Below are 16,831 nucleotides of genomic sequence, written 5' to 3' on the forward strand. Positions count from 1 at the left end.
GACAAATGTTTCACCACTGTAACTGTGTTCTAACGTCCTGTAAGTACATGTGGGCTGGACACTTGTATGTACATGACATAATAACTAAGTGACTCCTTTAAAAGGTAAAAGGTCTGAATACTGGAATAGACACACGTTATAACGGGTAGCCAAAGATGTAAACACATATATTTGCTTACATCTGACCTGAAATCTGATATGTTTTGGTCGGAGCTATGTGGACAAACAACGAGGCCAAACGCTGTAACATAAACACTCGGCGGCGTCTGTGGAAATTTCCACCTGGATGAGACTGCGGTACATCACTTCCCAGCAGGCATTTAAAAAAAACCTCCTAGCCTACGTCAGTCCACAGGTCACGCCCCCCTAAACGAACCCTCTATTTCGACAGTTCCTATTGGCTAACCAGAAGGTGTGTCATCCACCCTGACGTCAGACGCTATATATGAAGCAGGGCGTTCTGCTGGCAATAAAAGCTTATAACACATTATAACGCTCAGCATCACTGATAATTACTAACTGCTAAACGAAGCTTTGTGTTTTGTATGAATAAATTAGGGCGTGATCATCTCTACCGCTTATCACAGTCTTCCTACCCGGTAGCTCATTAATATTAATTGGATTTACAGGCAATAAGACCGACCCTCTGCACCAACGCGGCCACATTCAGCATCCCACTGAGGTTTCATCAGACTCTTTGTTCGGCGGCTGGAAGAGTCGGTTTGATTTGGACTGGGCTGATTATATTTTCAGGGGGAAAAGTAAAAAAGGAAAAATGGCTTTGAGAGGATCTCTTTCTCGTCTTCTCCGGACTCAACTCAGCCACACTTGCCAACAGAGCAGAGCTCAATCCGTGGCTGTTCTGGGAGCTCCCTTTTCAAGAGGGCAGGTAAGAAAATCTTTTTGGTAACATTTCTTTTTTCCTCCCTCTCATTTTCAACAGTTTCAACACTCATTTAACTCATTTCTCTTGTGTACTTATGTATTTATTGATTGATTCATTGACAGAAAAGAAGAGGCGTGGAGCACGGTCCTAAAGTCATCAGAGATGCGGGGCTCATCGACAGGCTTTCCGGGTTAGGTAGGTGACGGGATGACGGGGGACAGTAGTAGAGCAACGCAGCGGCGTTATGTAACATTGAATGGGTGTATCCTGCAGGTTCAGATTTAACGCGTACCTCCGGTTTTTCAGCCAGCAGTCCGTTACATCACCGGCTGACCGTAAATATCAACATCAGACACGTAGCTTAGGAGAGGTTATTCCCGTACGCATGCTTTGGAGAACAAAGTGATCTCTGCTGTAGTCTACTGTAAATACAGTACGTCTCCTAAATATCTCATCATAGTGATAAAACAGGATAATGACTAGAATCTCCACTGAATAACCTTGTTTTGTATATTTTTTTGCTTTCAAGTAGTTTGGTGGCAGAATAAACCAAACCAGACAATGATGTAACCCCCTGCTGAAATATTTTGAGGATGAACTATGGCGACTACGTGACTGAGCTCCAGTCGGCGCGAGAACAGCTATTAAAGCGATGCCACAGAGGGACAAGAATAAACATGAAGTGACTTGGGTCACTCAGTGAAACAACAGACACTGTGGTAACTCAACATCATGCAAAGTGATGTATTTTTTCTCCATTCGGGGAACCACATGTCTGGTTTAGTCGTTCTTGTTCTCGCACATGCTCGGACGGGCGCAGGAAGAGAATGGCTGATTTATTTCCAATGTGTCGTCACCGCAGACAGACTCACTCGCTACTGTAGCACTACTTTTTATTTGGTTTTTGCCGACAGCAGTGGCTCTCAAAGTGGAGTCCAGTGACTCCTTGAGGGGGTGCCCATCAAAAAGGGGAATCATTTATTTTCACTATAATTCCATCCATAAGTAACACAATGACAGAATGTGTGACTATTTTGGTCATGGGTTTCATACACTTCCTGTAATAAAACATCTAAAAGCAAAAATCTTATCAGATGGGGGTCTGTGGTCTAATTGGTGGTGTCAGTTTAGGGGTACTTGGCATGAAAAAGTTTGAGAGCCACTGTCCTTACAGTATTCAGCTGGAAACAGGGGTCGCTTTGAGGCTGAAAGAGGACACCTCAGGCGGAAAGAATGCCTTCTTTATTACAGTCACCAAGGTTTGCATTGTGTTTGAAATTCCAGGGCCACGTAACAAGAGGAATGACCTACAGCAAATGCAGAAGTCACGGCAGGAGTATTGTAAAGATAGCCTGCTGTGTGGGTGACTTAAAATACCACTAAGCACATTTAAGGTCACTATAAAGTCAGCCTTACATACTGTTTATCTGTGGTACAGACACAGATAAAGTCATTTTTGAGTGCCAAGAACATACTGTACATTAATGTAGTGCCATAGCAGATTAAAAAAAATACAATTAGGTACAATAAAGTCAAGAAGGCTTTAACTATTGATTGGTCTTTTCTTTTTCAGTTTTTATTTGATTAAGATAATGACAAATGCATATTACTATTATTAAGTTAGTCCACGCAGTTTTGTGCCTAAAAGAACATCCAAAAAGTCTCCACACAGGTAGGACTATCTCATAAAATAGTAAGATAATATAATAAGAAAATAAAAACGCCATAGGCTATGAGGAGCAGCAGAGTTTACAGACAAGGGTGTCTGTTGATACATGAACATATGAAATCAACTCTGTTTTCATTGCACTGGCTCCCTTGTCTCCTTCAGGACTGATTACAAAGTCCTGCTACTCACATAGAAATGCATGAATGGACATGCACCTCCCTACCTACAGGAACTGATCACACCACAAACCTTCACCCGCACACTCAGATCTGCCAGCAGCTCGCTCCTCCAGGCCCCCAGTACTAAGCTCCGCACCACGGGGGGGGGTCAAGCCTTCTGCTCTGCTGTACCACACTTGTGGGACAGACTTCCTAACCATCTGAGGGCAGCACAGACCCTAGACTTTAAAAAAAAAATCTTAACTCTTATTACTGTTTTCTTTATGTTGTGTGTTCTATGTTATTAATATTGTAGCACTTGCGGTACAAATTAAATGTATTATTATTTTTATTATTACCACAGATGATTAAAATTAGGCCACTATAAGGTTGCTATAAATACCCTCACTATAGAATATACCACAGACTAAGTCTACTATCATGACTGATATAAATATAATAAGAAAATGACAGTAATTGTTGGTGATATTTTAGTCTTGCGTACGTTTTCATACTCTGGATAATCTTGGTGTGTGATATTTAAAGACGTATCAGTTCCTACGTTGAAGTCAATTAATCAGACCCAGAGAGTTATAGTACCTGCCAAGTAATCTGACCATGTCTGGTGTCCCATCAGCTTATCAGCTGTCAACAGATGTTGCGTAACAGGCTCGGCCCTGCCCATCTTCACACAGGGAACATTTTTCAGTTGGGAAATTATTTTGTATCCTGTAACTGACATATATTTCTGGCAGAGGCCACACAGTTACCAGGAATGTGTTGTACTGAATGTACTGTAGTGTATGGCAGTCAAATGAATTGAATACGCTCCATAAAATTATCAAATATGTTCAAATATATTTAGAGTTATGTCCCAAATTTTTAAGAATACAGTATATAAAATTTAAAAAAAAAACACTCTCTTTAAAAAAAAAATCGTGATAGGCTAAAATGAATACTGGTTACACTGATACAAAAAGTAAATGTGTTTCCAGAGTAAAAAAATCAGTTAGTTATTTACTAAAGAAAAATGTGTTTTTTGTCTATCCTGGCACATCTTGAAACTGAAGAACTATTCTCACACTAAGATATCATAGATCTGACAATCCTAGATTGGAAATCATACATTATTGTTGCTTGTTTGTTTTTTTTATTTCAAGTGTGATTTTTAAACACTTTTATGACATGGCAAATTACTTTGTTGCTTGTTGAGAACTAAATGGAGGTTAGGTGTAATTATACATTGCTTTAAAGTCCCTTCTATACAATATTGGAGTTATGACTATTTGGTGTAGAGCTAAATTTAAAAAAAAAAACTGAGAGGAAAAATTGAAATTATAGGGTTGTTCTATTTTTGAATTTAAAATCCTTGTCCAATGTCCTTAGTTTGCTGAATTTGAAGGCAGTGAGCTGACTGAGTGTCTCCTTCCTGATGGCCTGATTTCAATTTGGCAGCAGTTAAAAAAGATATACAGTAACTGCCATGTCACTAGCTGAGTCAAAGGTATGAAACCAAATCTGAACTGAACTTAATACCACATCGTCTTGCAATCCTCACACTCTCAGGGCTGGTGTCAGTCTGTACAAACAGTTTCAAAAATAAATTCATACATATAATTAAATCAATAATTGTTGGGATTTAACTGCAGCAATGAGTACAGTACACTTAGCAGCTATAATCTTGTATTTCAAAGTAAATAGAAGCCGAACTTGCAGCCTGTAACTGCTATAACAGACTTTTTGATTTGTCTTGCAATAGATGCCCACGATTGCACCAAGACATGGGCTATTCCTGTCCTGTCTACGAATGGTAACGAATCATATTGGTTCTCTTTAGATCAGCTGAGTAACACTACACTGCCATCAAAGCTGACACTGCTAGATAAGCCCCTGATGCGGTGGATCACATCACTTGTTTACCTCGCAGTAAATTAAGTGGAAACTTTTTGGTCTATACTTCTGTAGCCACCTGGCACAGGGTGAACTGTAGTGACTGAAATCTGAGCTGAAGTGTGAAAGGGAACGAATGGAAAGTGCTCCGTCACTTATGTTCCACTGGCATTGAATGACTCAGCCTCCTTAGACTGCAAGGTAGACAGATCCATGTCAAGTCATGCTGTAGAAGCTACTGGTTATGTTGTTTTTTCAGCTGAAACTGGCACCTGCAGTTTTCAAAGTACAAATGTTTCTTCAGAGTAGAGAACAGGATGGAGTCCTAAAAATGAGATGGTACAGACTCAAGATTGCAGGTTCCTTCCATGCAACAGTCAGTGTGTGTCCTGGGATAAAACATTGAACCACTGTGCAGTCATCATAAAATAAAAGGGTGACTAAGCTAACTGTCTTAAAAGCATAAAGTGCCTAAATTCATGGCAGCTTGCTCTTATGTTCTTCAGACTACTCTGTCCACGACTTTGGAGACCTCAACTTTCACCACCTTGAGACGGACGAACCCTACATGGATGTGAAGTTCCCTCGCACAGTGGGAGCAGCGAATAAGATGCTGTCTGGCGCCACTAGCAGAGCTATCGGTGCTGGGCACACCCTTGTCATGCTTGGAGGTGATCACAGGTAACCACCCTGAAATCATGCAATACAACCAAAGTGTCCAAAGCTTACTTTATACCATTTTACCATATGTGTTAATGCTACACCTCCCTTGAAAACCAGATATTTATATGACTGCCTTTCTCCTTTTACAGCCTTGCTATCGGATCAGTGGGAGGCCATGCCGAGCAGTGTCCTGACCTGTGTCTCATCTGGGTTGATGCTCACGCAGATGTGAATACGCCCATGACTTCACCGTCAGGAAACCTCCACGGCCAGCCTGTGGCCTTCATGCTCAAAGAGCTGCAAGACAAGGTGAGAAATATTTAAGATCCTCTTCAGACATGTTTTAATATATATATATAAATTCTCCTCTGAATTAGAATGTGTCTGATATGAGTTTTCCACAAAAAAAAGCTGTTAACTAGTTTAAATGTCTTAAACTGCTGAACATAAGGGAGCTCCTACTTCCTTGTAAAATAAATTCTCAGTCTATGTGCACTGGAGACTTCAAGCTTCCATATCACACTTATGTAAGTTACATACTGGACCATAATTGGCTCCAAACTAGGTCAAGGTCATAAATCAGGCTTGTAGGTACACCGCTTAGATTCAGATTTAAGGTGAGCTCAGAGAAACTAACCTCCTTCAGCAGATTCATTTGAAAACAGCCTTCTAGCATCACAGGTGACAACCAGAAAAAAAATGAAGGTGCACACACTGCACCATGTATGCAAATATTTGGCTATAAATAGGTTCTGGAACAAATAGTTATGTTAGTTTAGAAACATGTTTTAGTCACCTTTTTAGACTTGAAATGCATCTAGAAGGCCGTCCTTCATCACTAAAGAGTTGAAAGTGCAAATAGTAGGTGAGCATGAGGCTGGGGGTGTCCTGTAATTCCAGTGAAGTGAAGCTTTGAAATCAAGCAGTAAAAAATCATATTAATATCTTTTGAAATCAGTTGTGGAGCGTTTCAGTCAAATACATTTTACTTGACTGACATCTTTTTATTATCTGGTTTGCCAGGTGTTTTTGACACACTAAGAGTATGAGCCAAGGTTAAACAAACGTCCAGATATCAACTGGTATTGGGGTTTTTTCTGTCCCTACCTACATATAAATTTCATATTACATTATCTCTGTCTGTCCACCACAGATGCCAGATATCCCAGGGTTCTCCTGGATGAAGCCATTCCTCTCCTCCAGGGACCTGGTCTATATCGGACTGCGGGATGTTGACCCTGGAGAGCAGTAAGTAGATACGATAATTTTTTACAACTTGTACCATATGTGGCTTATGTGAACCTAATTTTCCAACATGTAAGCAGTGTAAAAACTAGTTATTGATGTTTTCGAATTTGATTATTGCAGCCAGATCCTGAAGAACCTGGGTATCCAGTACTTCACCATGAGGGATATCGACAGACTAGGCATCCAAAGGGTCATGGAAGTCACTCTTGACCATCTTCTGGCAAGGTGAGTTTAACAGTTTTGATATTTATTCACTATTTAACGTGTTGACTCCAAATGTTTTCCAATGTTTGATTTGAAGTGAACCATGTATTCACACAAACTTTCTCACCTTCTTGAACAGAAAACAGAGACCGATCCACTTGAGCTTCGACATCGATGCATTTGACCCGTCTCTGGCTCCCGCCACAGGAACACCAGTGAATGGAGGTTTGACCTACAGGGAGGGGATCTACATCACAGAGGAAATTCATAACACAGGTACAGACGAGTACACATGTGGTCTCAACAGCCTCTAGAGATGGCTTCGTGCTGCTTTTAGTTTCTCAAAAAACACTAAGATTAAGTTTTAAGTGCTTTTATCTTCATATTTTTGTATCTAACATGAATATATTGATGTGCAGGTCTGCTGTCAGCCATGGATCTGGTAGAAGTAAACCCCGTCCTGGGAGCGAGCCGTGAAGCTGTGGAGGCCACCGCTTCTCTAGCAGTTGACGTCATTGCATCATCTCTGGGGCAGACGAGAGAAGGCGCTCACGTGCCAATGGATGAGATTCCCTCTGTGAAGAACGACACAGAGAAACTCCGCATCTGAGAGTCTAAAGCGAAGCTATGAACTTTATCAACATCCTCCCTGAGCATTCCGCAATTTTGAATACAAGACTGCAAAGACTGAATCTAATAGTTGCCTGAGTTTGGAAGTGTTTGTTCCCATCGTTTCACTGTATAGTGTAATGTAACCATGAAATTATGTCTAGATTCATAAAACTATGAACAGGCTTTACAGATTTGCGGTAAAAAGCCTTTGACATAATTTGGAAACTACTACACTTACTGATGGGAAAACTTTTCATTTCAACTGCAATACTAAATTATTTTAGCTCCAATATGTAATAAGTGTTAGAGGACATGACTGGCACATATTTATTATATGTTTGGTTTACAAGAGAATGAACCTGCTTCAGAGGTTCGTCCAGACTTCTGCGGACTCTCAAACCTGTTTTGTGGCTGTGCCAGTTCGTAAAAACTAGTAATAATGTGTTTGCACTTTTGGACCAGCTGTGGTTACTGTATTTTCTTTAGAGTTTACTTTTGTATTTTAACAAAGAACCCACTAGTATATGTGTTAGAGTTTCTCTACGTATAAACATGTTCTGATTACATCAGTATTATTTGGCTTGAAAATGGTTAATATTTAGCTTTGATTCAAATGCTGGCAAAAAATGCTGGCAGTTATTAGCATAATATAACTTGAACTGATCTAATGCTTGGTCTATATTTGACTTGATGTGGCCACTAAATGACTACTGTCCTTGTAATAAAGAGTTTATATTTTGGTCTTCCATAAATGTGATTACATTTTTTGTTCATGTGTACAAGTGACTTTATTTTCTCCTTAGTTTAATTTCTACAGGAGAAATCCATCATTCTGGATGTGAGGCTGTAATGTTTACTATGTTCAAGATCTTAGTTTAGTGAGTTAGCATACTAACATTTACTGGTTAACACTAAACTAAATGAAATGAAAAGTCAAGGGACCACCAAAGTGATTGCAATTCACCCTGATGGGGGCATGAATGTCTGCAGTTGCTGAGACATCAATAAGTCATGAGTATTCATCTTTTGGGGACCATGAATGTTTGTGCCACTCCATCTGGTATTTGTTGAGATATTTCACAGGATAAGTGAAAAGTCCAACCTGCTGGTGGCACTAGAAGAAACATCGGGGGACCACCAAGGTTATTACAATGAATCGTCAGAACACCATGGATGTGAACCAAATTTCAGAGCAAATCCATCCAGTCGTTGAGATATTTCAGTCTGGACCAAAGTGATCAACCGATTGATGTCCATCCAGACGCTGACGGCCATGCCAGTGTTGAGGCTACAAATACTGCATGTACTTGGAAGAAATCATGGCCATGTTTTCAGTTTTATATAAATTGTTATTAGTGTTGCTGGTAACACATTATCAAATATTACATAATTTCCATGAGGTTATACAGCCTTAGTATTTGCCCTTAGCGTGTAGTAACGACACCAAAAACATTTGCTTTTTGGTTTAGTTTTTTAGGGGAATGTGACGGTAACATTTACAGTTTTACAAATGGTTACATGCATGATTCAGTACTGAGTCCACATCTTCAAAACCAACATACTAAAGTTATGTCTCCTTGGGGACAAAACTGTTGTGTTGCAGTTGAGTAAATGTGCATTTAGAGTATTAACAACCGGCTTAATAACCTGTGCCCAGTTGATTCTTGGATGAAAGCTCAAACTCCTACACTGACAATGTGGAGGAAACAAATGATGGAAAGTGTTGCATGTGAAAAGGTGGTGGGAAGATTGAACTGGAAGAATCATATGGTTAAAGAACAACGGATCAGCTTTAGTAGGTGTATATCTGGAGGGAGGCAACCCAACCTTGACAAGAATCTGATGGTTTGGTTCACCTGTAATTGTTGTCATGCAGTAATGCACCACATTATTGTACTTAAATAACTGCCTTTCTTATATTAATGTCTGTTTGGTTACCTGCCTCTTTTTTGGGGGGATTTTAAATAAAATTAAATAAACTTTAAATTAAAAAAACACACTGCTGGGCATTTTACACAGAAAAGCAAATCCTCCAACAACAACTCTCATGTCAATCAGACCACAGAGATACTTTTGTGGCAGTCTTTGAAATAGCGAATCACTTTGTGATGTAGTTTTTTTTGTTTTATTGTGTATATGTCGTTCTTTAATCATTTCATCACAGACATTTCACACCTTAACTATGAACTGTTTACTTGACCACCATCAGTGAGGCGATACAGATGCCTCCACTCCCACACCAGCAACAGCCTTTTTCCTGCTGAACTGTAATAAACCCTTTAAACTGAAGTATTTACTCACCACAACGCCACTTTATATAACACACTGCATCATTACCCAAGTGTATATCTGATGAAGAAATACATCTTTGGGCGATGCCTGCCCCTCCTGGTTTGGCCCCTCGATCTTTTCAACTGTGTGTCACAACCTCAAGGTCTGAATGCAGCTTCCCTTCCTTCTATTTGCATTCCATCTGATCACTGCCTTGCAACATCTATAGATTACTAATATTTACATAATGTCTACTGTACCAGTTTTTTTTATTGCATAAAAGTGCTTCCCTGTCATTGCTCTGGGTCACCTCACCGGCTCAGATCCTCTGTGTCTGTGGGTTCACAAGTCATTAAACTCACACAGCTGAACTGGACTTGAATGATGTTCAACAATATATATGCACATCTTATATATCTTGTAAGCTGCTCAAAGGAATTTATATCATGCACATCAGCACTCTATGTCTAAATTGCACTCTAGTTAGATGCTAACTGCATCTTGTTAAATACTTCTACTTGTTAAATGACAATAAAGTTGAATTTAATCTAGTCAAATCTAATCATTGATAGTGTAAGAAATGTGGAAGCATTTTTAAAATGGGCTGCAGATCCACAGAGTTTTGTTGATGTTTGTGTTTGAGTGGGAAAAGTATTCAGGAAATTTGAAGGCTGTAGTCATTTAAGTGATGCAAAATGTGATTTTATATTAATCACATACATTTTTTTATCATAATTGTTGCTGTTGTGTTGGCTGAAGAGTTTTGAAGATGCTTACTCCGTGTTGAACCTTGCATGTAACCAATTGTAAAAAGAACTGCAAAGCAATAAAACTAATTTGTTCTACTCTAACCCAAACTCCCAACCTGATTCACACCAGCAGGTCACCAAACATGTTCTACTCGGCCATCGCATGATATGTGGAGGAAAAACATGGTAACAGATGTGCCACTTTGAGAACATTACACAAAAAATAACTTTATCACCTTTTACTTTTTATTTGACAATTAATTCCACAGTAACAGATGCTGTTTACGCAGCACTAACCCGGCCTGGTCTCCACAGCAGATGTTTTTTTTTTTAATTTGGCCTGTTTGGCTGCCATTCCTAGAAATTTCAGATAAAATGCAAACTAAGGTTAAAGATTAGCTTTAATAATATACAGGCGGTCAAATGAGGAAAATCGTAGCCTATTTCTAATTTTTGTATTATACAGTGATTAGACAACTTAATTAACTGTGGAGAACATTGCATCTGTCAGAAGAGTTTCCATCCATTTTCACATTCACAGGTCTGAAAGACAAATTTGGCTTCAGGTCTCAGTCCTCAGCATTGGAAAAATTAACTCAATACAACCATTCGGATACTGGGCATGAACACACTAAAAAAAATAGATTCAACGGGTGCCATTTTTATCGGATACTGTAGTTTAGTTTTACAAAGATAACAGAACATACGGTTGTGTTGAATACTAATAATTAAGTATCCCAATCTGAGAATTTATAAACCTCCCAAAACAAAGTCAAAGTATGTCACTAACATTTCACAGGTGCTGTCATGTAAGTAGATCATACTTGAACACAACCATCCATAGCAGCAAGCACACAAGTCCAGAAAATCCATCCGCAGGGCTTCACAGGTATTAACAGTCTGATAAAACAGTGCAATTCTTAGTTCTTCCATGGAGTTCCTGTAGGCTTGGTCCATTAACAGGTTAAAAAATGTGTCATTCATGTTAAATGAATGTCACCTATTGACTCATATAGAGGAGAATTCCTCCCTCGATTAAGGTTTGCTTTAAGACTGAACCGTCTTACTGTCCGTATTTGCACTCACAGCTGGCTGAATGCAGCAGAACAGCGTTATTGCTACTGGATAGTCAGTGAAAACAGGTGTAGAGAGTCGGGCTTAGCCTGGATCCAGGGTTTAAGACTGTTTTTTTTTTTAAAGATGGTATAGTTTGCTCATTTTCGGAAGAACTTCAGGTAAACCACAGCACCCAGAATAGCCAACTCCATTAAAATGATGACACCTAACAGCAACTTGTTGGTCACGAGCCTATGAGACAGAAAAGGAGAAAGTCATTGCGGTAAACATTAAGCAAAGGCTTTTTTCCACTTCTTACATAACCATTTACCGAAAAGGAAGGATCAGATATTGCGAAATTATGATTTTCAGTTATTTTATTACACATTAAGTGATTCAGATGCTTTTCTAAACAAAAAACAAAATTCAGAGAGATGTTATTTAAAGTGAAATAACTCAGTTGTATTCATTTGTTACTCATCAAATGCATGTTTTATGTCATTAATGTCCAGCATTTTGTCTTGTTAATGTACAGAGGAGTACAGGTAATTGTGGGAGGCAAAGAAAAAACAGAAACATCAAATTCTAGAAAAAATACAGTTAGCATTGAATCATTGAGCACATCAATAAAAAAATACTAACAAGAAGAAATGAGTAAAAATATAGCACTTACCGCCGTGACATGGCACGAAGGATTTTTCGACTTCGACTGAGGTTCTCTCCGGTATTCGCCAACTATGAAAAAACAAAAGACAGAAGATATTTAACATAACTATGGTCTGACAACATGAAATTGTCTTTTTATAATTTAAAAACACAAAAAAAAATCTAAATCATATTGACCCAGACCTGAGCTGTGCCACCTGCTTTGCCTCTAAATATCTCAGATATTAACTCTGAATCCATGTGAACTAGTGCAGCGTCATAATCTTGTTTCTTATAGTAGCCAAATAATCATTTAAAGCTCACTCTGTTTCTGGTGCGGTCCAGCTGTTCCCTCTGCTCTCCGAGCTCCTCGATGATATCTGTGCCAATGTGCTCGGTCTCAGCTGCGATACGCTGACTTCGTTCGATACTCTGGCTGGCGTTGTTCAGAGACTCCGTACCTTGGAGCAGCAAGGCTCTCTGGGACTGCAAGTGTGTCTGCATGGTTGGGTAAAAATTACAAAGTCAGCCAGGGTAAATAAAGCAAGAAAAGTCATTTTCAAGACAATAAAATTAATCTTCAGATATTAATTTGTCCTGTTGAATACATTTCAGGGGTAACATTGCGATAAAATGCTATACACTTCCATTTCTAGTGTGCCTACTTTGCCTCAAACTGACACATCTATGCAAACATCATCAATTTACAGGGTTCCAACATTTTATTAAATCCTGTTTTACAAGCTGCAGAGAAGAGATGTAAGCTTGTTGTTCTCAGTCTAGGAAACTGACACAACTACAGATGACATTTTCCACTGATGTTTCATACAGGTGAAACATTTCCTGCTATTAGATTTCCTTGTAACTGCACTGGAAATATGTCTTGTAGCCATTATCCAGGGGAATAAGACAAAGAAAAAAGATAGTGAATAGAGAAATAAAGTACCAACTTTAACATTATGAAGGTGTTTTGAGTTCTCCTTTAGAGTGAGTTTAGTTCTCCTAACCAAGTGACTAAGGAAGGTCACTAATGCAAGAAATCTGTCGGGCAACATTCCTGAGTCTTGTGTTTGTCGATGACTCTCACATTAAGCATTTATGACACAAGAAAGTCCACAGCTCCACACTCACACTGTGCTGGTTTTCTGATGAATAAATGCCTTGATGACTTCCTTCTACTGGCTGGGAGGAAAAGCCAAACCCTGTAGTTGAGATTTTAATGTCCCTCTGCAGTTTGCTCAGGTCCCTGCGGTACATGCGCAGCTTTGTACCCATAGCGTTACGGTAGGAGGAGGGAGCCGCTCGCAGCTCTTCTTCCATTCCTTGTAACTGCAGACAGATAAGAAAAACATAAGGGTCTTATTCTAGAGATAAGATCTTTCTCTGTAGTGAGCTGTGAAATCTGCTTGTGAACATGTTGACGGTGGTATTTCTGCACAGACAAAACAACCACTGGATTATGTAATATTACAATGATATCTTGACACACCATAACTCAGTCCAATCATGTTTTTGGCATTTCCAAAAAGCTGAATGTGAAGAAATATGTGAAACTAAAAGCAAAGTTGTGAATCTCTTGATACTAAAGGCAAACTAAGTAAATTCCTTTCTGTTTCTTACTAGTTTCAAAATGAGTGGTAGGAAGCAGTTTTACTCAAATCCTGTATTTAAAGGACCAGTGTGTAGGATTTAGTGGCATCTAGTGGTGAGGCAGCAGATTGCAACCAAGTGAATACCCCTCTCTCTCTCTCCCTTCACCCTCCCCTTCCAAGCATGTAGGAGAACCTACGTTGGCTGCGACACTTGTGAAAAACGAAAGGCTGAAAGGCCCTCTCTAGAACCAGTGTTTGCTTTGTCCATTCTGGGCTACTGTAGAAACATGGCGGTGCAACATGGTGGGCTCATTGGAAGAAGGACCCTCTCTCTATTTAGATATAAAGGGCTCATTCTAAGATAATGAAAACACAATGATTCTTAGTTTCAGGTGATTATACACTAATTAAAACATACTTATGAATGTTATATTCCATTTCTGCAAAGTCCGTTCAGTTAGATGCTGCTAAATTCCACACACTGTACCTTTAAGTACAATTATGAGGTACTTGTGCTTTACTTAAGTATTTACATCTTATGTTACTTAATATTTCTTCTCCACTTTATTCCAGAGGGACTTATTGTAGCTTTGTACTGCACTACATTTATTCCATAGCTATAGTTGCTACTTAGTATTATTATACAAATATGATGCATTTTTACAGATTTAACTACCAAAGATATGCAAAGTTTTTAAAATTAGCTCCACCTCCACAACATACAACAACATTCTGATTAAATGTTAATGTGCCATTAAAAATCATTAAAACATACAATGACTATCAGTCCAAAAACAACTATTCTGCATAATGGATCATTTTACTTTAGATACTTAAATATTATCAGCAGCAATTATTATTATTTACTATATTTACTTAGATTTACTGGTTTCTAGTCCTCTATGATAGTAAACTGAATATCTCTGGGTTGTGGACTAAAACATTTTAGGTTGCATCTTGGGCTTTGGGAAACAGTGATCGACATTTTTCACCACAATTAATCGAGAAAATAATTGACAGATTAATTGATCATGAAAATACTCATTACCTCTTATGTCAAAAACTATATGACACACACAAATATGTTTCTGTTTTTTAACAACTCATAGACATCTGAAATGTGACCCCGACTACACACTGCTTTTTATAAGACATCAAAAGCCAAAAAGGTTGGAAACCACTGGTTTCATCTTTAGCAGTGTGTTGTATTTTAAAAGCTTGTTATATTATCCATTGTGTCAAATCTTCATCTGAAAAGTAACTAAAGCTGTCAAATAAATCTAGTGGAGTAGAAAGTACAATATTTCCCTCTAAAATGTAGTGAAGTGGTAGTATAAAGTATCATCAAATGGAAATACTCAAGTACAGCACAAGTGCCTCAAAATTGTATTTAAGTAAATGTACTTAGTTACCACTGAAAATCGTTGCAGCTCTAGCAATAAATTATATATTTTGTCAATATCTGAAAAGAATTTCTACTGCGGTTGTTAAACAAGTAAGTGAAGTATGCACATAAAGCTTTATTTCTATGATGATAAAGGCTCGGAGCTTTCTAGCTATCAGATATTTATGTCCAAAACATCCAAACATCAGAGCATCTCACCACTTCCTCCGCCTCCCCCTGCCTCTCATCGAAGCGTCTCACCAGCCTCTTCCTCTCCTCTGCGGACACAACACAAGCTTCAGTTTCACTGCACACAAAACATCCTCTGAGGTTTCTTATTATGGCGTTTAGTTAGTTAGGTAGCGTTAACTTTGAGTGTTACAATACCAATAACAAGTGTTTACCTCCGTGGCACTTCAGAGCCCTCTCCGGCATCAGCTTCAGCTCTTCGTACAGAGATCTGTAGATTTCGTGCAGCTTCTCGAATTCCTCCGACGACATTTTGAAGGATGTGTAACGTTAGTCAGCTGCCTTTTCTAGAGGAACTACTTTGTCTTTTTTCCCCTGGTAAAAACAGCAATACCAACAAATCACAACTGTACCGAAATCTAGTTTTGGGCTTTGATGACAATAATAAGTTCCTCGGGACTCTTCCGCATGATGGCCCTCACGATCACGTGACAAAAACTCCAAACTAAAAATCAAATACCATGTTCTGGTAAATTTCTTACTAAAATCTAAAACCGCACTCCGCATAATAGTAATACAACTAACGAAAATAATGCCAGACCATGGTGAAAACGACTTTAAAATTACGTGAACAACAATTTTATGCAGGCGTTAGGCAGACAGCTTTCACTGGCACCTTCTGGGAAATGTAGTTTTTAAACAGATCTGAGTGGGAAAATGTTTCTTTTGGTTTCTTTTTGGTAATTATAAGGTTGTCGTACATGTTTCTGTTGAAACCGTTATTCAACCACTACTGTACAGACATGGAGAGAAAAATATCTTATACATAAATCTATTATTATATAACTTGGTTGGTAAGAAATTGTAAGAAAAACATCATGGTAGAAGGCATGAAATCAAATAAAGATAATTATACAAACGTTATTAAAATCTATTGTACAACACGATTTATGCATCAACAATCGCATACTTATTCAATATCAAGTTGTTTTATTGAGCCCATGACTGTAAACCTATAATGTTTGATTTCATTTACCCATTTCTACATGTGTGCACTTATTTAATTATTAATATATGGTTATTGTTTACATAACTCGGCTCTTGTTTTTCTTTTTTTCTCCTTGGACCGGTGCTATTGATAGAATGCATCGTTACAGTTACGACAAGAATTTGTAGGCTATCATATGGTCAAATAAAGCACTTGGAGAAAAAAAAGAAGTTATTAGAAACGTGAAATCTGATTGTTTTAATCAGTCTTATTAGGTAATCTGAGTCCCTTAATTGGATGGGAATCATTGAATTTCCTTCCTCTTTCTTAATGTATATTTGTATATATTCTAAATAGTCTGTCCCTTAATGTATATTTGTAGATATGTTGCATATATTTTAGTCTCTGTCTAATCTTTCTCTTCTCTCTCCCTTTTTTATAATTCTAAATATTTTATTATACAATGTAATTGGAACTTGAGCTTGAAGAAGCCAAATTTCACTGCTTTCAATGTTGCCACCCACTGTGTTGCTGTGCATGTGACAATAAAATAATGTAATCTCTATCTATCTATCTATCATCCATGTCTCGCCATGCTAAAATAAAATCATTTATAAACTTTCCAAA

General features: G+C 38.4%; 2 protein-coding genes across 2 annotated transcripts; one reads left to right on the forward strand and one right to left on the reverse strand.

The window, feature by feature from the left end:
• Positions 1-465: 465 nt before the first annotated feature.
• Positions 466-8,082, forward strand: arg2 (arginase 2). Its single transcript, XM_042389163.1, has 8 exons — positions 466-889; positions 1,009-1,081; positions 5,110-5,284; positions 5,416-5,575; positions 6,420-6,514; positions 6,635-6,739; positions 6,858-6,994; positions 7,138-8,082. The coding sequence occupies exons 1-8, from the start codon at positions 776-778 to the stop codon at positions 7,326-7,328; spliced, it is 1,050 nt and encodes a 349-aa protein (XP_042245097.1). The 5' UTR covers positions 466-775; the 3' UTR covers positions 7,329-8,082.
• Positions 8,083-10,684: 2,602 nt separating this feature from the next.
• Positions 10,685-15,821, reverse strand: vti1b (vesicle transport through interaction with t-SNAREs 1B). The gene is made up of 6 exons (XM_042388460.1): positions 15,432-15,821; positions 15,247-15,305; positions 13,183-13,380; positions 12,376-12,549; positions 12,080-12,141; positions 10,685-11,658 (listed from the first exon to the last, which is right to left on the reverse strand). Exons 1-6 carry the CDS (start codon positions 15,526-15,528, stop codon positions 11,565-11,567), a joined length of 684 nt encoding a protein of 227 aa, XP_042244394.1. The 5' UTR covers positions 15,529-15,821; the 3' UTR covers positions 10,685-11,564.
• Positions 15,822-16,831: the final 1,010 nt, after the last annotated feature.

Source organism: Thunnus maccoyii, chromosome 16 (genome assembly GCF_910596095.1).
Source record: "Thunnus maccoyii chromosome 16, fThuMac1.1, whole genome shotgun sequence".
Classification (NCBI taxonomy): Eukaryota; Metazoa; Chordata; class Actinopteri; order Scombriformes; family Scombridae; genus Thunnus; species Thunnus maccoyii.